General features: G+C 33.9%; 1 protein-coding gene across 1 annotated transcript in view; it reads left to right on the top strand.

Annotated features, from left to right (window-relative positions):
• Cfap47 (cilia and flagella associated protein 47) overlaps positions 1-22446 on the top strand; it is a 393644-nt gene that overhangs the window by 170730 nt on the left and 200468 nt on the right. Inside the window, exons 34-39 of the mRNA XM_074062282.1 lie at positions 2818-2915; positions 3197-3313; positions 8780-8914; positions 13587-13702; positions 18070-18220; positions 19899-19987. Coding sequence (XP_073918383.1) covers positions 2818-2915; positions 3197-3313; positions 8780-8914; positions 13587-13702; positions 18070-18220; positions 19899-19987 — 706 coding nt within the window. The remainder of the gene's footprint in view (positions 1-2817; positions 2916-3196; positions 3314-8779; positions 8915-13586; positions 13703-18069; positions 18221-19898; positions 19988-22446) is intronic.

The raw sequence follows: 22446 nt of genomic DNA, 5'->3' as shown, positions 1-22446 counted from the left end.
TCTATATCTGTAGTAATATAATGTAAAAATGGATAAAAATGTAACTTCTAAGTTAAAAATTTTTTAAAATGTGTCAATAATCACTTCAGTTTACTGATCCCTGAAAAATGGTGTCTAAATTAGATTGTTAGTTCCTTCTTCAGAAAACAACCCTAGACTAAACACCTAGGAGATAGAAATATGAATACAAATCAATTGAAGATTTTGTTTTTGTATTTCATCAAATACTAGATTGGGCTTAAAGTTTTGTGTTTCCAGCAACCTTTCATTTGATGCCATTTCTGCTAATTCACATAGCTCACTTTGGGTAGCAATATGTTAGAAAGAGAATAACAACAAAGAATAGTGCATATCAAAAGAACTATCATCAAAAAGCAGAGAAAATCTTTGACATACCTAAGGTAAAGTGCAGTGAGGCGTTGGTAGCAGCCTCATATCTAAAAGATAAGACACAGGCATAGTATGAGAGATTAGAGAAGAGCTTTAAACTTTTGTTTTTACCTCTTCCCAACATTGTTCTGAAAGATTACTGTCATTCTATTCTTACCTGAAACCTGTGTTTGAGCAACAGCAGTGCATGCCTACTGGTGTTTGACAAACAGTATCAAAGCAGTTCCAAAGTTGCAATGGATTGGACAAAAATAGGTGCCACTAGTTTCTGCTTGGGGAATCAGAGAACTAGAAAATCTCTGCTCCCACTCTGCAGAAAATGCTCTGACAACAAATCCTCCATTTTTTTTTCTTAAACTCTCCAGAAAAACTGCACTTGCAGGGCTACAAAGAGGCCCAAAATCCAAGAAGGAGCAAGTGCTTGCAAGAAGAAATGAGACAATGCAATAGTCTCCTTGTGGTAGATACACCTAGATACTAATAAGAATTGAGATTGGGTCATTGGTGAATTGCCAGAGGCCAACTATACATGAGCAAGACAGCATGAAGCCCCTAGGGGTCACAGTTGTAGGGGAATCTGCATTTTCCTGCATATTTTACTCACAAAGATGTCTGGAGTTAATCTGGAGAACATGCTCCTCATAGTTAAGACCTGGAGTAGGGACAGGTGATTCACCCAGATTCCTATATACCCTGCCAAGTTTGGACTGCACTGAGGACCTCTGGGAATATCCATGGGCCTGAAAACAGCCCGAGACTCCTTCAAGGGAATTTCTATCCTTTCTCTAATGTCTGTAAGATGAGAATATATCTGGTAGATGCAGTTCATATCTATTACTAACTGATTGATTCACAAACACTGTCAAAGCCTAGTGAATTGCCTTTTTCAGATCAAAAGATACCACTGCTTCTAGTTCATAAAAAAATTGACCATGAAAATAAATTTTTTTGCTTTTATTGAAATCTATAGCTTGAAAATTAAGAGAAGCACATTTATATTTGTTGAGAGAAGATCTTAAGTGTTCTCACCACACATGTAAACACACAAACACAATGGTAACTATGTGAAATGACTGGTATGTTAATTAGCTTGATTGTGGGAATCATTACATGAGGTAATACTTATATCAAAAACCCAATTTTACATCAAAGCTGGTAAAAAGAGAAATAATTTAAGTTATCATTATTCATGCAACTAGCAATGTCCATTTAAAATCATTATTTTGATAGCACTTGATCTTATATCAAATGTAAAGTTATGAATTTCTGTCAGAAAAATACTGGGGAAAATATTGTGTAGACTGTTAAATACTTTTTATTAGTTGAGAATTCTTACTGATCTGTGTTTGTTAAAATGATTTTATAGGCTGATATGCTATAGAAATCCTATAGAAATGTTTAATGTTGAAACATCTCAGGTGAAAAAGTACCTAGCACTTTTTGTGAAATATCTAGGGCATCTGTGTTTCAAGAGAAAGCTAAGTGTTGTGTTGGGGGTGTAGCTCAAGTGGTAGAGCACTTACCTAGCATGCGTGAGGCCCTGGGTTCAATCCCCAGAAATATACAAAATAATGCCACTATCTGTATATGTGAAGCTAACATACACACCATCATCATATCCTGTCATGGCTTTTTGTTCACATAAAATAGGAGTAAAGGGATTTGAAAGTATTTATGATTACTATTTTCCCCTAGATTTTAGATAAGTTATCTCAAAGTATAAAGAATCTTAGCCCTTTTGGAAAGTTTTTTAAAAGGAAATGTTGCATTAACATAGCAATTACTTCCTATTTAAATCACCCCCGTACCCAATTTAGGACAGTTTTTCAAATATTTACTTAATATCCAGGTACTTTCAGTTATTGTTCCAGTCTCAACATAGTAATCATTTCTGTAATTGAGAATTAATTTTGTTATTTATCCATCTTATATTGCCTTTTATAGGTCATTTCTCTATTCTTTAAGCTATAAATCTCCAAATTCTTCCACATACTCTAAATATGGATGAATTTCTACCACAAAGAGAAGCTGGTGCTAAAACTGTAACGAGTAATAACATGTCTTTTGAGCCTCCTTATACATACATGTTGATGATCATTGATCAAACGTTTGAATCTAAAAGCATTCAACAAAATGAGTAATTCTGAAACATTGGATTTATCTTTCATTAGTACATGATAGTGTATTTTTTCATACAGACTCAGATAGAAATAAAGGAGAAAACCTGTAGTTGCTTTTAAGCCTTATAAATATATTTTATAATATTGAACTTCTGAGTTTTAAATTTAATTTTTCTTTCCAAAATAATGCCCTTTCTGTTTTCTAAGCAGAGGCAAATTTTCTTTGACTATTTCTCAAGTTTCTATAAGATATCTTTTAACAAGGCAAAATTATTGTTACATTTGTTTTCTCTCTGTTTTGAATTAGGTGCTATTCCCTCTGAGAGATGGATAATAAATTTTGACAAAGACCTTTTAGATGGCCTTGTTTTTGCAACACAGTTGGGAGCCTACTGCCCATTTTTGGTAAGAGTTATTACAATGCACAGTGGTCTTCTATTATTTGAGAGAACTTGATGATTAAAATTTGAAATATATTTACATAAAATAATTCTTTTAAATATCTTTATTAAAAGTCAAAGTATGAATCTGTATGGTTAGCATTGCCTTTTTATTTATGCTTGCATTTTGATTAATCTGCTACAAATGTTAATGTTTGAATGGTTCTTTGTTGAACTACAGTGGTGACTGTAAAAAGCAGCAATTTTTATTTCATAAATAATAGGTTTGATTGCTTTCTTTCTCAGATTGAATCTCATTTTGTAAATATGTACACACAACCAAAACGTCCTGAACAGTATCTGCATAATTGCCTGATTATCATAAACAGTCTTCATGAAATTGGCTTTGACCTGCAAGTACAGGTGAGTGCCTTTATAGCATATATTCTATATTGGTTTTATGAGTTTCCTTTGTTCATTTACCCACAAATTTTAAATTTCAATTGAAGGAGTTACTGCTAAAGTATGGAAAGGGAAATATGACTCCACAAAAAACTACTAGATAGTAAAAAGTAATATGTAATTATTTAGTGTTATATATAATATATATTTTTAAACTTTTATTGTAGTAGTTATGCACAATTGGATTGCACAGTAAAAAAAATACTTCTAGTCCAGGTATCTGAAACTATAAGAATACTTGAATGCATTGCTAACATTACCTACAATTCTAAGAATGAACTAAAAGATTTATTGGAATATAGACATTTTATTAACTTCTGATTTAGTATTAAAAAGTAAAAATTTTTGCTTTGGTTTTGAAATATTTGCATAGAGATCACAATGGTTGAATACATTTTTATTATATGTTGACCTGCACGTAATAAATCCCTTTGGCCTTTCACACCAAGTTTTCAGTAGTAATAATAAAAAATATATACTTACTTTTGTGAATTTCTGTTTTGTTATTTAGAGATCATTAAATAATATATGATTCCTGACAGTAAAACATATAAACTCACTGAATTATCAAGATGTATTCCTATTAAAAGAAAATGTTCTACTCATTTGATTGAATGTCAGTGGAGATATAGGCAGAAATAAAATCCAGAATTCAGATGAAGGAAGAGACCAATGTGGGATATTCTATTCCAACAAAGACATTGTAGAGGAGGGAGGACTTAGTTGAAGTCCTAAAGAGTGGGTTGAATTTGAATTGAAGGTAGTTTGCATAGAGGAAATAGCATGAACAGACTGGAGAGTGTGGAAAAATGACGTGTGGAAAAATGACATATGTTAGGGATCTTGTATGACTAGGTTTCCCCAGTTGAAGTTTAGTATTAGAAATGTAGCTATAGGAATATATTTGAGATATTGGATTACCTGCCAAGTTAGATAGGAGTTTACCTTTTGGGAATCATGGAAACAAAGGCTTTTACTCATGGAACAATTATCAACATGAACTAAGAGGAAAGGGACTGAACACAGGGAACACAAATCAATCAGAATGCAATTTCAATTGGTCTACGACAAAAATTTTCTACTTACATTGTTTTGATGGGGACTGAAAATAATCTGATGTAGGAGTAATTATGAGGTTTGCTAATAAGCCTAATAACCAGACACAAAAGATTATAGGATAAGGCCTATTATAACTATGAGTTTTCCATTCCATGACCAAGATAGATTAATGCTTATGGCCAAATATGCCTGATATAAAATGATTCTTTGTATATTTGCTGGAGAAATGAATTTCACAATTGCTACTGTTTTTCCTTGTGTTAAAGTCACTTGCATACTAAAGTCATTTTGTACATGGCCTTACAATTATATTCTTTTTTATTGGTAAATTATAAGGAGAAACTGTTATCAAAAATTTTGATCAGAGAGTTATTTAATAAGATCAGAATTTTAATACAAACTCTAATAGAGGACTTTGGAAGAATAAACATTTTACAATCCCCATCAACCCAACAAATTATTGGATCTCCTCCATGAATGATGCTAGATAGACCTTATAGAGGTATAGTTATGGTTATACTACACTTATGTCTTCAAAGATGGTACAGACTATTATTGACAAGTACTTGAAAAAAAGCTGTTGCAAGACAGTTAATGCCACAATAGACATAGAAACAATGTACTGTGAGGCTCAAAGAATAGGAAACCAGGAAATGGTAAAGAAATCAGTAAAAGTTACATGGGACAGTTGTTGTAAAAAAAGAATAAAAAAGTAAAGAAAAGCTGTCCCTGGAGTGTATGATAGGAGTTCACAAGAAAGTTAGGATACATTTGTATAGAAAATTCAGTTCATCATACATTGTGATTCTCTCCTTTGCTTTATGATTTATGTTGACTCAAGATCTTTATTTTATTGTGCAGACAAAAGCACTTTAAAAACTAAGTATATACTAAGCAAAAATGTAGAGAAATTGTCTAACATGTGATTGATAAAGAAATTGTGTCACCTCTTATTGTGCTTCTTTTTTCAAGAAGGTAAACATTTTCCAGTGGTCCCACAGAATAGTTCTCATTTCATATCATTGAACAGAATTGTATCCCATTCCTATGTCTAAATCAGTGGTTGATAAAAGGAATAGAACCCTCACAAAAAGTGGGGTTCTTAGCAAAGTTGAAAGGAGAAAATAACTGCTTGGAAGGCAATCAACAGTGGTCTCTGTTAAATTACAGTATGTCACTGAATAAAGCTAGTTTTAGTTGCTATCTAGTTTGGAATCTACTGATAACATAATGTATTAAATTCACTATGAAGCCGGGATCATATCAACCCTTCTAGTTACTGATGATGAAACTCATCCAGGAAATCCAGATGAGTTAGTCAAGAGTACAGCACTGTGTAGAAGCAAAGAGTTAAATTATCAAATTTCCTTTTATTTATTGTTGTGCTGGCAGTACATTGTGGCATTTACAAATGTTCTTAAAATATATCAGATACATCATATTTGACTTCACCCCCTCCACCATTCTCCTTTATCCTCCTACCCCCATTCCTAAAACAGTTTCAACAGGTCTCATATTCCATTTACATATATGTGTATACAGTATTTGCACTATATCCACACTCCTACACCCTTTCACCACATTGTCTCACCTCTAGATTACCAAATTTCTACTCCAGATTATTTTGTTCTGACTTTTAATTTGCTTGTTTTAGATATTAGTCAGCTTTCCAACAGTATAATGGAGTACCTGAGACAATTAACTTATAAATAGAAAAGTTTTATTTTGTCTCAGATGTCTAGAGATCCCAGTCCAAAATTGAGTAGTCCTGTTACATTGGACCTCTGACCAGGGCAGCACATCATAGTTTGAGCACATGATGGAGCAAACTGTTCTCCTCATGGCTGGGAATAAAAAAAAGGAAAAGACCAAGATCCCCAAGTCCCCTTCAAGGGCACAAGACATTGACTTAAGACTTCCTAAAAAGCCCCATCTCTTAAGATACCACCTTCCAATAGCACCATGCTGGGGACTGAGCCTTTGAGGGGGAATAGTCAGCAATCACACTGTAGCAGTTTACTTCCCTATCTTTTGTTAATCCACTAGGAAAACTATCTTCTTGAGGGGAAAGGACCAATACAATTGTTCTTTTGGATTGGATCTATAGTGAAAGAAATGATTATGTTTTTGAAATTCACGGGAATTTTTCTTAAAGAAACCTAACTTTTTTAAAAAGGAATTTCATGGGAATTTTTCTTTTTCTGTGGTATTGGGACTTGAACTGAGGGCCTCATGCTTGCTAGACGGGTACTCTACCACTGGAGCCATTCCACTAACCCTGGAAATTTTTCTTAAAGAAACCTAGCTTATTTTGCCATTTTCTTTTTTAAGCTTAGGATTGTCTAAAGAGTAATTGATTTCAGTTATATTCACTTAAATGTAACATAAAAGAAGGAAAGAATGCTCTTTAATTTGGTTTTTAAGTGTAATGTCTCATTATATATGTTTTCCATTAATAGAAATATTTTTAATTTACCAAATTATTGGACTTTCAACTATATATGGATTTAAAAAAATCATTTTTATATTTCTATCTATATCATTTTATGTTGTTGACAAAAAAGTATGGTTTAAAAGACTTTTATTGACCCCTGACCTGAACCTAGAATGATGGTGTAGGTGATGCTCCCCTTTACCTCCCACAAACATATCTCTCCTCAGCCTAGATTGCAACCTTAGGATCACATCATAGATTGTTCCAACACATAGAGGCCATCAGGGACAGATTCTTCACTTTGAAATTTACCTTCTCAGGCTTTAAAGGTGAATGTGAGAATTAAACTCTGTAATTTGTTTTTCCTTTTGTTCTTACCCTAAACCATTTCCCTATATGTGTTACCTAATGCCATCTTTATTGAAGCATATGAGACACAGAATACTGATAAGAAACTTTTGATACTGTATAAATATACAGGTTTTCCTCAAACCATACTCTCAGGCAGCCTTCTACCCTGCAAAGGCAGGCCAATTCCCCTTTATTAAATTTTATTTTATTTTTTTACTATCAGTCTCCTCCTTAGGCACCTTCACACCTTCATTGGCAAGCCTCACTCCTAATTAACAAAACAAGAACAAACCCTTCTTCCAAAGAACAAGAGTATCTAAGGAAATGTAAACTAGCAGATGACTAGAAGGCCTATCATTATTCTCTGGAAACTGCTGCCAAATTTCAGAATCAATTGCATAAAACATTAGATCTTGGCTCACACTATCTGCATTTTCAGGCCGAGTCCAGATCATTTTCAGTTGCCAACTTGAGTATGTGCCACTCAGTCATAGCACATCTTTATTTCCATTTTGTTGAAGTGCAGAGAGCTCCCTATATGTTGTCAATGATAGAGTTGCTTGTTTATTAGTGGTGTTTTGTATCTGTAAATGCCTGCCTCTCACCAATCCCAATACCTCTTTCCTATAAATAATCTTTCCACTACCTCTCTGTGTTTCTTAGAGATCACAGGTACTACATAAATGTTTTGAATCCTTCCTTCTCCTGATTCTACTTTTTGGCTTCAATTTTCATTAAGCTATATGTACTAATGCTGCAGTTTTGGATTTTTGTCATATCAATTCCAACAGCTATCACTAATTTATCTTGTTTATCACTGTAGTTAAATTTTCTGTATTATTATTTACTTGTTCAGTGTAATGTACTTCCCAGATTGGTCTGTCTGATTTGTTCTTTTTTGTAATGTTTTCTTTGTTCAAAAACCAAGTCCCGTACCCTGGCATCCAGATCCTCCACAATGTGACCCAAGAACTCATCAGTCTTCTCTCACTGCTTATCCCTTCTTACCTTATGTATGATCCAGTTTCTACTTCTTTCCTGAACAAAGATTGTACTTCCCTATATCCTTGCTCTATAGTGCTTTGCATTTCTGATAGATTACACCTTATCCCTCATACCACATAAAACCTATTTAAATACTCATTTCATGTTACCATTGCCTCCCATGAGCTTTTCTTTGAAAATCTCTTGTCAACATTTACTTCAGTAGTTTGTCTACTTGTCATTTTTCTTTGACCGCATTATATAATACTTTAAATCAAGGATGTCATTTTAGCTACTTCAGTCAGTATTTCCAGGATGTAGTATTCTTCTAAGATCTGGCTTGCTTTTATGGAGTCTTTGAGGCTGTGAGGTCTGTGTCCTTAATTAGAATATGTCTAATTCATCTTTTATCCCTTAAGTTAAGCTCTTTTTATTCAGAGTAATAACCTGTTTTCTGTGTCCATATTTCAGTGTAATTGTCCATAAGATTTTTTTAAATGTTTGCAACTAATTCAGTAATTTGTATACTATGTTTTCCCCCTTTTTCTACATTATATCTGTATATCCTCTAATTTATATTTTCTTTTCTTTGAAACTAGGCCACTGACATTTGTGATCCAAATCCAATCCTGATGCTTATGCTTTGTGTCTACATGTATGAAAGGCTACCTACATACCTACCCAAGAAGGTGGTGCCCTTTCATTGTACTCTATATGAAACTGTACCGGGACAGGTAAGAGTATCTTTGGAGCCAAAGCACACCTGGAGTTAACCTCTTCTGAGAAGCTTTAAGCTGTTTCTTTCTCAGCCCAAAATTAATAGCAGATGCTGATGTGATGTAATTTTATTAAAACTGAATAAGCCTTGACAAACATTGTTCCTTCCAAGCCGAATGTCTAGAGTAATGAAAATGATGGTTTTGCTTATAATAATCACCATCTTTGACTCTTTGTTTCTAATTCTCATTTTATAAATAATAAGATTCTTGCTGGACACCAGTGGCCCACACCTGTCACCCCAACTATGTAGTGGGTGTGGGGAGGGACTGAGATTGGGAGAATTGCTGTTTCAGACTAGCCAAAGCTAAAACAAACAGGACTGGAGATGTGGTTCATGCCTTAAAGTTCAAACCCCAGTCCCACCAATGGAAAAAATCGGTATGGTAGCATGAGCCTTTCATACCAGTGACTGCAGGAAGCCTCAAATAAGAGGATTGTGGTCTAGAATGGCCTGGGAAAAAGTGAGGCTCTATCCCAAAAAAATAACCACAGTAAAAAAAGCTGGAGGCATAGCTCAAGAGCTAGAACACCCGCTTATCAAGTACAAAGCCCTGAGTTCAAAGCCCAGTACCACCAAGGGGGAAAAAAAGGATAAGATTCTCCTGTATAAAAGCTAGCTTACCACTTTGATGAAATTCACCTTTTCCTTTTCCTTTGCTGGTTTTATATATTTATCCTTATATTTAATTTTGTTGGAAAAATTGTCTATATTTGATCTTCAAAGATATGAAGGGGTAATCTTTAATTTTAGCATCCTTGACAAAATAACTGTACACTCATTGTGGGGAGCGGATTGAAGCCTATGAGGACTGGACACAGCAAGGAGAGATGCAGTTAATTGCTTTTAACTGTAGGCTGAGATAGGCACAGCCCTCAGCCAGGAAAGAGGGAAAGGCAGAACAGCTGCATCTCCTAAGTTGTGTTCAGAGAAGCAGGAATGCAGGTTTCTCCTGTTACAATGTCACACCCCTCCCTGTGGCTCCACCCTGCTTGCTGCTGTAAAAGACCCCTGAAGGAGGAAGAGGGCCATTTTGCATTTTGCATTTTGCTTTTCCCTTTTGGGGCTTTACTTTGGGCTTTTTGGTGTAAGAAGCTTTTGGAAGGGAAAAGAATTGTTGAAGGGAAAATGCTGAAGAGGGGTTGGTAGAAAGTCTGCACTGAGAACTTTAACATAGGCTTCAGAAAGCAAAGCTGAGAAAGAACTTCATACAGAGACCTTAGGAAGGCTAAAGCTAAAGAAAAGCCAAAGAGAACATGGGACAGTGCACATTGCAAGTCTAAGGACCAAGACTTTAAGAGTTATGCATATGCAGATTGTAGGTGCAGCTGTTTGCAAGTTTGTAGCACCCAGGCTTTAAGAGAGCAAAAGCGAGAGGAGACAGTGCAAGCCTGGGGGCAAAAGACTTTAAGAGCAGTTAAGCTAAAGATAAGCTAAGAGCAAGCATGGGACAGTGCAAGCCTAAGGAAAGAGGTTTTAAGCAAAGTTTTGAAGACCTGCAAGGAGCAAGGCCTCAAAGAATCAAGATAGAGAAAAAGAAGCAATGAGGGTTGTGTGTCTCCAGCCGAGCATACAACACACCTGACCCCAAATTTCTTTCTGTCTATCCTGTATCTTTTCAAAAATCTCCCATCACCCCCCAATTAAGCCCAGTTATAAGTTATATATAAGTCCAGTAATAACCAAGGAGCTAGAGGAAAAAAAACCTCGCTCCAGCAAGCAAGGGAGCACAAAAGACAGAGTCCCTTTCAACTCGTGGTTGTTTAGATAATTGGTGAGGATTTATTTAAAAATTGAGAAATATTCAGGTTTTTGTCTGAAAGTATAGATAGCTCAATCTGAGGAAAGGAAAGCTTGTTCTTCTAATTTTTTGTTAGAAAATATTAAGATATCTCTTATTTGATTTACTATCTCATTTTTGTCAGAAAAAATAGATCTAAAACTCTGGAGAATGTCTTCAACAGTATTTACTATGGTAATTTCCTAACTACAGTGATGTTCAAGGTCTTTTCCTATTAACTAGCCTTGAGCTCTAATTATACTGGAAAGAACTTTTGGCTTCAAAATAAAATTTCAGGATAATTAGAAGCCGTCAGAAGAAAGAAACATTCTGAATTAGATTAAGCAGTGATTTTTACAGTTAATCATTATTAAAAAGTATCTAATTTTGTTTATATTTCTTTATACTATGTATTTCTTTGTGTAATTTAATAGTTTTCATTTTTAAATGTATTTAATATTGGGTTGGGATATTGCTCAGTGGCAGAGTACATGCTTAGCATGGAGTCCTCTTTTCAATCCCCATTAACACTGGCTAATGTTTTATTTTGTTTTGTTTTATTTGTGGCACTAGGGGTGGAACCCAGGGCCTATTTTTAGGTAAATTCTCTACTACTGAGCTAAACTCCCAATCCAACTCTAGATAATGTTTAAACATCATTAATTGTGATATTAAATCCAAATTAAACCACATTTACATCAAATCATGAAGATAAAAATACAGCATTTATTAGTGATAAATATCAGCTATTTGTGAAGAAAAAATAAAAAATTAAATATAAATCTAATTTAAAACTTAAATTACAATAAGCTTTGCCTTTGACTTTCATGTAAGAAAATCAGTGACTTGAAAATTACTGATAATCTTTGTCATAGTTGCCCCTAAAACTCAACACCAAAATGGCAGTGTTTAAGTCATAGAATGTTATTCTTACTAATCCTGTTATAATGCTCTAGAATATAGAAAAGTCACAAGAACTGAGTTCTAGAATTGAAAAAAAAATTCTTAAAATCTATGTGTCAGTAATATAGAATGCTAAAACTAGTAAAAACATACTGATTATTGAAAAAAATAAATGTTGCAGTGATTTCCAAAAACTATTCAAAAGCAAGTGAACTCTTTTTCTCTTTTTGAAACAAAATTTTCAAAGAGTTGAATGGGACATTCTGGCCACAAATGAGCCCGTTAATTTGTCTCATGTCAATGATATGACATAATGAGAATGAGTGATGTCCTAAGATCTTGGGGCTGACTTTTGGAGGTTCCAGAACTAAAAACCACTAATAGTTCCAAAGAGAAAATCAAAATTAGCTCTCTGGGATTTAAAATTATTTGGTATGTTAATGAATACTTGAAAAACACACATACATGTACATATACATATGTACATAAGTATGTAGGCACATTAAAAAATACTATACTAAAATAGCATCACCTTCATTATAAATGCTATCTATCAGTACTTGAACAACATGAGATCTTTGAATCCTCAGGGAAATCAAAGGCAGAAACTCTTCAGCAATAATACACTTATTCTAGAAGTTACCAAAGTTCTTATTGAACTAGGAAAGTAGTTGCTTTAAATCTTTCACCAATTCTTCATATTTTCCTTTTGATTCGCTATGACTACACATACTACTACTTTTTTACTCTTCAAATACCTGTGAGTGAGTTCCTGGACTTTTTTACTTTGCAGTCACCTTTTCTTCACTCTAATTTGGCCAATCATTCCTATCACCAAATATTATCCCTCTTCTAGGTCAGTACTTTCCATGATATCCTAGCATCTTAGTAAAGAAAAATTATTCATAATACTTGTTAAAATGGCAAGGCAGATTTTATTCAGACATTTTTATGATAGACATAGGACTACAGTTTGCAATAAGAAGAAAGATTGGGATTAAGCTCCACTCCACTCTGAATATAACAGTAAGTAAGAATGTATAGCCAAGGAAAGAGCAGAGTGCGGAGAGGATAAGTGGAGAATTAAGAGAAAATATCAGGAGTTTAAAAAGATTCTGTCTAAACCAAACTAATAGGATTCTCACTAACTGCAAGTCAGGATGATCAGACAGGGACAAGGGAATGATGGAGGATGAGAGATTTAGATCAATATGAAGAATGATCCAATATTGAAAGAGAGGGATTCTGGCTAAAGTGACTTTAACAAGATTCTTGCTAAAATTTGGCTCTTGAGAACATGCCAAAGATGAGGCCTAGTTAAAACCAACCTCCAAAGGAAAAAATCTTTATCAGTCTTCTGATGTTTATTTGCTTGTCTAATTCCCATTATGTTCTATGCAAACACTTTGTGTATTGACATTTTTCAAGAAATATTCTCTTTAATACTGAAGAAACTCATTCATGCAGAAAGGGATAGCCAATGCCTAACTAAACTACTGCTTCTAGGAGAGGCCACCATCATATCCAGCCTGGAGCTATGCAATACTTTCTATACTTTGCAGTCAGATTATCCTTTTTGTTTTTTGGATTATGCAAGTTCTCTGTTTAAAATCCTCCAGTGATTTCCTTTTGTAATAAAAATTAAATACAAGTTACTGATTTTGGTTTTCAAGTCTTTTTGATCAGGTAATTTCATATCTGCAATTTCATTTGCTTAAAGCTCCTTTTTCATGCCCACTTAATATAAGACACATAAACAGTCAGATAGAGAGATAGATAGATAGATATAGTTGCTATCTTTAAGTACAATGTCTGTCTTCCTCCAGTTAGTGTGCATTAAGTGTTTTTATGATTTAGAATATTTAACTTTCTTTGAAAAACACAATAAATGATACAGCTTTATAGTTTATAATTCAATATCTTATTTATACCCCCTTCTACATAGATACTACTGAAAAATTCTAGCTCAAAAAACTTAGTGTATAATGCTACAATTCTTGGAAAAGATGCTGCTGACTTCTCTCTCGCCCAGACAGGGAATGTTGTGACAATTTCTCCAAAGTGAGTAGTTTTTAAAATTTCATTTTACTGAATATATCAACCTTAGACATTTAATTTATCATAATTATAAAAAAGCAGCTTGAATTTTTGTCAATTGATAGATATGTAATGAAAGCTCATCACTCATACAAAAAAATTATTTGGTTCTGAGATTCCTTACTAATTTCGTTAAAATAATTCTAATAACAAGAAATAGCTGTTTTTTATGTATGGATTTAATTTTAATTTAGTTTACATGTATGTGAGCCATAGAAATAAGATCATATATTGCTTGGATATGTATGACAATTCTGTTTCATGCAGCAAACTGGAACTGCATTCTAAGATTATATGTAATTTTGTAACATATAGTTGTTTCTGATTATGAAAACAATATTTGCTCATTATAGAAATTCTAGAAACTATGAAAGAGGAACAAAATGAGTAAAATTTTCAAAATCTTACATTCAAGGAGCTCTAATATTTGCCATTTTTATACTTTCATAGTCATTGCATATATATATATGTATATAATAGATACCAAAGTTACAATATAGATAGAGATATGATACATATGAATGCATATGTAATAAAAAATTGTAGTAATATATAAATCTCATTTTTATGTAACTGTGTTCTGATCATATTTGTTTAATACTTCTACTATTATTACAGTAAAAAATAATTTATAAATGAAACCTACTTGGGAAATTAAATCTTCTTAGATCAACAAATCATGTTTCATTTGCCAGTAAGTGCTGAAGATGACAAAAAATCTTATTTAATAATTACCAGGATGATTTGAAGACAACTATATCAATTGCACAGGGATTGACAAATTTGATAACTACTATTGAACTTTACCTAGTCTTGAATTTTAGTTGTTGCCTTTGCTTCAATTATTTTTACCAAATGTACAGTGATAGACTATAATCTTGAAGTTACTTTGCCTGATTTTCTCTTTGGGTTTTATATAAGCATTAACTTGAATTACTTTGAAAACTGTAGCTCTTATTTCTGTACTAGTATATCAAACACAGATATTATAAATACAATGAAAAATAAGGATGATTTTAAATTTTATTTAAAACATACTGAAACCCAGTTTCAACAGTGCCCTCATTTTGTGTCATTAATCTGTGTTATTTTTCTTCAGTTACTGCTTCATGCTGAATAAATATATAATTTATAAAATCTGAATATTTATGGTTGGGACTATACCAAGGCTAAATTAAATCTGAGGGAAAAATTTCTATTCACCCACTTATTTATTATAAATCAAGTTTTCGAATAAAACTTCTGATAAAAAGAACTTGTCCACTTTCCAAGAACATAAGTAGCTATACTTCTAATATGTCCATCATCAAACAACTTTGGTAATACAAATTCATTTGGACACTGTTATAGAACTATTTTGTCTGGGATGTGAAAGCTTGAAATTTGTTCTCAACCCTTCAAGTGGGATGATACAAGTGAAAAGGATTATTACCCCATGTTTTTCAGTTATAAACCTGATAGCTTATGCCAATATTTCAAAGTTCTCAATATGTGAAATTTTTTCCTAGTAATCACACTACATCTCAGATAATTTAGCTTAAAATCATTTTTCTTGTTAATTAAATTAGCATTTAATATTTTTGCTACAAATGTAAATCTGTACATTGTTGAAATTTTCAGTTACCAAAAGGTATAGAGAACAGGCATATGTTATCCTACCACTCAGGAAGTAGAGTCAGGAGGATCACAAGTTCAAGAGCAGTCTGAGATACATAGTGAGACCATGTCTCAAAAACACACCATCAACAAAAATAACCTAGAATCAACATCAAACACAATTTGTTAATTCATTTCTTTCCACTCTTTTTTCTTTCCACTCTTTATATGCATTCTAACATGAGTAAATATGTGTTTTCATAATAAATGCACTATATATAGATATTCAGTGTTTAAATTTTATTAAGCATTTGCTAGATGCAAAAATCTATGTGAAAAATAATTTATGCATCCTTTTATATTTGATTTTCCTAAAACCCAAATTATGTACATATACATAATATGTATATACACATGTATATAATATTTGTTTTGGGTTTTTTTGGTGGCACTGTGATTTGAACTCAGGGCTTTGTGCTTGCTAGGTCGATGCTCTACCATTGAGCCATACCTCTAGACTTTTTTACTCTGGTTACTTCCAAGATAAGACCTCACTTTTTGCCTGGGCTTGGTTGGACTATGATCCTCCTATTTTGTCAGGCATGTACCCCAGGCCCAGGGTTTTCTGTTTAAATGAGCTTTCCTGTACTTTTTTTTTTTTTTGCCCATATGTGCCACTGTATCCAGCTATTGGTTGAGATGGGGTCTCGTGAGTTTTTGGCCAGGCTGACATACAATTGAATATATTACACAAGATTTTGGACACAGGCATTAAATATGTTACCCAGGTCTCCCTGCTAGTAAATGGTGAAGCCCCTTATTCACCTTTCTCTGCTACTCCTCAGCCTCATCCATTCAATAGCAATAGCACAAAAAGGGTAAAATTAGGGCCATAGTTTGATACCAAGGAAATATATTTCCATCTCCATTTTCAAATATGTGTACCCTAAGAGAATTTGATAGGTGGTAGCTTATACCAAAGAATAAATGTCATATGATGGCACTGCTAACTATAGTAAAGGCCAGAGTAAAATCTATGGTAAAATTTCCCCATGATTTATGACTGCCAGCAGTGTCAAGGTGAGGCAACACTGAAAGATTACCCAGTAATGAAACAGTGACCCCTTTCTTTTTTATTAACATAAACTAATTGCCCAAAGCAGGTTCATTGTGATATTTTTATACATGCATAGAATGTACTTTATCAAATGTGCCCCTTCTGTTACTCATTCCTACCCCTCCTCCTCCTCTCCCTGTTTTAATAGTTTTTAGTGGGTTTCATTATGCTATTTTCATACATATGAGCTCATTTATGATTAGAGTTTTCATTATTTACATAAACAGTGGAAAGCAAAAGGTGCTAGATTTTCCCATGTCCCTTGTGCAGGGCAATATCCAAACAAAAGGAGTCAGACAACTGTATGATGGATAGTAGGTTTCCCTGTTGCTGAAGAACCAATTTCATGCCACCACCTCTAAGCAGTTTCATAGCCTGTAACTCTATTGTAAAGGGAGTGAAGTAGTAGCAAGCTTCATAGCACATCAGAATCCAGGAGACTGGTCACAACATCATAGGGAAGATAGGGAAACAAGTAAGAAATGTTCTTACAACAGCCCTTCAGAATCCTCCACAATCTTATATTGTGGGTAGATCATAGGCTTTCTGCCAAGATTTGTATCAGTTGCAGTTAAGCCATGCATATGTGGCATATATGGATACCTGCCTGGTTGCCAGGGTGCCATGGTGTCATTGTTTTCCTACAAACTGGTAAATAGAATCTCCTCCAGATCCCTAGACTCTTTATCATTATACTATATGTTATACTAGAAAATTAAAAATTAAGAAAAATAAACATGGGTTTTTTTGGGTTTTCTTTTGTTTTTTGCAGTACTGGTGTTTGATCTCAGGACCTTGTGCTTGCTAGACAGGCACTCTACTATTTCCACCATGCCTCCAGCACTTCTTGCTTTTAATCATTTTTTGAAAAGGGTCTAATATTTTTGCTCTGGGCTGGCCTGGACTGAGACCTTCCTGCCTAGCTGGGATTAGAGAACACACCACCATTCCCAGCTTATTGGTTGAGATAGGGGTCTTGCTGTCCCTTTTTGTCTGGGGTATACTTCAACAACAATCCTCAACTATTTCAGCTACCTGAGTAGCTGGTTTATAGTTGTCCATCACCATGCCCAACCCTCCTTCCTTATTCATTCTTTTAGTAGAAGATTTCTTTCAAATAATAAGCATAATTCTATTTAACTACTATTATTTGGATTTGGCATTAAAATTTTATTTACTACCATGACTTTAGGTATTTTTTAAATCCTGGGTTGTTGGGTTTCTTTTGCATTTTCTTCCTCCATATTACCAAAAACAAATAACAAAATTAAGAGTTTTCCTAATCTTTAGCAAAAAAAACACTATGAATTTCAAATGTATATATATAAACACATATCCATATTTATGATATATATGTATGTATGTATGTATATAAGATAGATAGATACATATATGATTTTCTGTGGTTTGCTGTTGGAAAATCCAACAGGTGAATATTATACATACATTTGAAAGTTAAGTTTAGATTTTTGCAGACTGGACCAAGACTTCAGTAGTCAAGTTTTTTTGTAGACATAAGTACATTTCAGGATATAGGTACTGTGCATGTGGTCTACACTAAATAGTGCATGACAGTTATCTTCTTTCAATAAAATGTTTCCTCTTTTATCTTTAATAGAAATCAAATTATCCTCATGGTGAAATTTACCAGTCGCTTCCTCCATCATGCTGAAGCTACACTGCTACTAATTTCAAAACATAAAAGTGGAATAGGAGGTACTACAATCACTTTTGCCCTAAAAGGTGAAGTCCTAAATTTTAAGGCAATTGTAAGTAAATTTTACTTATTTTGTATGCCTTTGCTTCTGGTCTCATACCTTGCCTAATCTGCCAAGTTTTGTCTTTAAGCAACTCTTGATCATCGAGATTATCTTTTTGCCATTGAGACTTAAGTTGTGATTAAAGTTAAAGCAGACTTGGGCCTGGATTTTGTTTTCTTTGGACCTCAGGTTGATAGTTTATGCAATGGAAAAGATTTCTCTACTCTCTGATGAGAACATTCATCAATTTATTTTGGAATGCCCTGTGGAGAAAACACCATTATAAAATTCATGCTAATGTTATCATTTATTGAAAAGTGATGATGTGACTGATAGAGTTCTAAGTGTTCTTATCTCAAAAGATGGGGGAGAAAGATTTTTAAATTTGCCTTACCAGATTTCAACATGAATTATGAAGCATTTGGGGTGTTCATGACAAGAGTGGGAAGTTGAAAGACTTACTCTAGGAGGCTTGAGTAGTGGCCACTTTTGTGAGGAGGACAGCAAGATGCTCACATGGACAGACTGGATTATTAGATAATTATGCCCAAAATAGGAAATGAACATTTGTTACAAAGATATATGTTGTCATCTTCTGATTTCACCATTGAATAATGAATACTTTACGCTTCTTAACTCACATAAATTCTCTGACACAACATGTTGCTTTGTCACATGTAGTTAAGAAATATTTTATTTAGCCTGTCATTGTGACTCCAAGGCAGAAAACCTGATAATTAAAGGTCATGCAACTCTGTTTACTTCCTCATCTTACCACTCATGTTGTTATCACCAGGAAGTAGATAATAATGGAGAAATAAGGCAAGAAAATCATCTCTTTAAAAATATAGAATTTCTAGAAACTTTTCCTCCATGGGATTCCTCTTTGCAATTTGAAGTTTTCATTTTGTATCTAAGTTGTATTATAATATAAATAGGTCACGTGTGGCCACCACCCTATAATCATAGGCATGCTACACTCAAGCACAGTTTTACACACAAATATTGATCATATATACTCACATACTCATATATAATATATACATATATATGTATATATATATGATTGTCTGGTCATTAACAAAACTAATTTTAACTAGATCAATTTGAAATACTATTTTATCAAGTAATAATTAACATAGTTCACCCTGTGTGGTGGCATGCTACTCTGGAGGCAGAGGTTAGAGGTTTGGTGTTGGAGGCCAGCCCAGGAAAAGTTGGCATGAAACTGTATCTGAAAAACAAAGTAAAACACAGATAAAAGAAATGGGGGAATGTCTTAGGTGGTAGAGTGTTTGTCTAGCAGGTTTGAGACCCTGCTTTCAATTCCTAGTACGACAAAAAATAGCATAGTATTATGGGTAAATGATGAGATAATATAAGTTAAGTTTTTTGCTAAGACAGGGGTCTTGCTGTGCAGCCTAGGCTGACCTCAAAATCACAGTCCTCCTGCTTCAGCATCCCAAGTGCTGGAATAACAGGTGTATACCACCATTCACTGCTGGATAATTTTTTTTCCTTTCACACCCAGATTTTGGTAGTACAATGTTTTTCAGCAAAGAAGGGAATTGTATAAGTTATTGTCTATGTGATATTTAACTGAACAATTAGTAGATTTTGTTAAGTTTATATTTTATTAAGTATATTCATTTTTGTTATTCTATAGCAAGATTTTTTTTTATTTTAGGAAATTTTAAAATGCAAAACTCCATGTTATCAATGGAAGGAAGTCACTGTGAATGTGAAAAATCACTTCTCAAAGGGTGGAGACTTCAGGTAATTAGTATAAATTTGGTATAAATTTATTATAGTTAACTATATCAGTTTTTAAGAGAAATATGTAATTTCCTTCACCTTTTTAGCATGAATCTTTTGAGGAAAAATTACATCTGTTTACATTCCTATCAACTAAACATCATCATACAAAATACAGCAAGTAGTGAAACTAGGTAAACTTTTCTTGATTGCTACTTGATCATATCAAATTTATAAATTTAATCTACAATCTTTCTATTTATTGAGATTTGGTATTCTTTCACTTTAAAAAAATTATGATTAATAGACTCTCCTAATTTTTTGTCTATTAATGTCTAGAACTGAAATATGATTTGATCAGAAAATACTTTTTATTAGAGTATTATAATTTATATAGTACATACAGTATGTATGTGTCCATCTGGAGATTTAACAACACAAATATACAATGAAAAGAAAATTTTTAATTTACTATTATTTTAAGACACAATAAAAATTTACTTGCAAAACATTTACATGATGAGGTAGAAGATAGAAGACATCAATCAAATTAGGAACTCTGTTTCCTCCCTTTTTAGGAATCAGATCCTCACATGGAAATTTGAGGTTTCCATGTGTATATAAGAGAGACTTTCATAGACTATAATTTCATTGATATGTTATTTTGGAGTGTAAGGAATACAAAATGTCAGAATATGTGGTGTTAACCCTGTATTAAAATATGCTCTTAAGTCAACCAAATGACCTACTGCAGTGTTTTAGAGAAAAACAAAAATCAAACATATTTAGTCCTGGCAATCTAATATTAAAGTTGAAAGAAACTCTGAATGTTCCAGCAATTAGAATATTAGAAATATGATTTATAAACTGGTAATATTTTAACAGGTTTTGTGGTTTATCTCAGTGGCTACATCTTGTGAGGGGGCATATGGTTACTTAAGTGGCACAATGGCTAACAGGGATTTTTTTTTTTAAGACAGGGTTTCCCTATGTTGTGAAGGCTGGCCTGAAACTCAGTACATAACCAGATTGGCACTGAACTTGCTGTGTAGCCCAGGCTGGCCTGCAACTCGCAATCTTTCTGTCTCCGCTTCCTGAGTGCTGTGATTACATATGTGCATCACCATGTATATACTAACTCAATTCTCCTCGTGTATCCTTCTGTGTCCAAATTTCCTCTTATAAAGATACTACTCTGATTGAATTAGTACCCACCTTGACCGTTAATCATGTATATATAGGCTTGATACTGTCTAAAAACTCTAAGGAGCATCCTTTTCCTCTATCCAATAAAGAGTTAAAGGACAGGGGAATAAAGCAAGTAGATAGTAAAGGCACAAAGCAAAGTAGGGTTTATTAAAACCAGAAGTATTGAAACAAAGTCAGTCTCCATGTCTGTGAAGGGGCTGTTAGGAATGTCAATACCACCAAACTGCACATAGACAACAAAGTAGATAGTAAATTCGGAAAGCGAAACAAAAAGGTTTCTCAAATGAGAGCAAAGTCAGAGAACAAAAAGGGCTTCTCATAGAAAAAGGGGGACCCAGAAACAGGTAGTCCCATTCAAGTATCCAGGGGCTTTGTTTTTATCCCCCTCTAGTTTCTCCCCTTCTCCATTTCCATGCAGGGGCGGTCTCCAGTTGCTTGATTTCGCATGTGACCATGAGCACAGAAGAGGTCTGGGAGTAGTTACACCTGTGTCCTGCTCTTGGCTGCATGGAGGTTCCTGGTGTCAGCTTATCTGGAAAGTTTAAGCATGGTTCCCCACCCCCCAGGGCCAGGTCTCGGGTGTGGTCCATTAGGGGTTTCCTGCAATACAGCTGCTGCCAGGAGTGCTGTACTTCAGGCTCTGTTTCCAAATACAGATGTATTTGGAGGTACTAGGAGGTAGAACTTCAATAAGTGAAGTTTGAGGGAATACAATTTAGCCTATAACCGCCAGCATAGTTTTTGTTGCATTGGTTTTCCTATTTATCACTTCTGTTTCTTTTTAGTTGTTCCTATGGACTTTTTCTACCATCTGGAATAATTTTCTTTTTTTCTTACAAGGTAACTGGCTACTGGTTTTTTTCTTTATCCGTTTATTCACATGTGCATACATTGTTTGCGCCATTTCTCCCCCCCTGCCCCCTCTCTCTTTCCCCATCCCCCTCGCTTCCAGGCAGAACCTGTTCTGCCCTTATCTCTAATTTTGTTGAAGAGAAGACATAAACATAATAAGAAAGACAAAGTGTTTTTGCTAGTTGAGATAAGGATGGCTATACACAGAGATTCCTAGCATTGCTTTCATGCACAAGTGTGTCACAACCCGAATAATTTTCATAGCTTGATTCAGCTTTGCTCTCACTCACTTTACTTTTTTAACATATTTTTTTCCTTTTTCTCTCATTTTTCCTTCATGTAATTTCATTACTCACATGTTGTTGTGCTTCATAATGTACCACCCATATATGTGTTTGTTCTGCTTATTTTTCTTCATT

Source organism: Castor canadensis, chromosome X (assembly GCF_047511655.1).
Source record: "Castor canadensis chromosome X, mCasCan1.hap1v2, whole genome shotgun sequence".
NCBI classification, from domain to species: domain Eukaryota; kingdom Metazoa; phylum Chordata; class Mammalia; order Rodentia; family Castoridae; genus Castor; species Castor canadensis.
The sequence above is the reverse complement of the archived record's forward strand: the minus strand, read 5'-3'. Positions and strand labels throughout refer to the sequence as shown.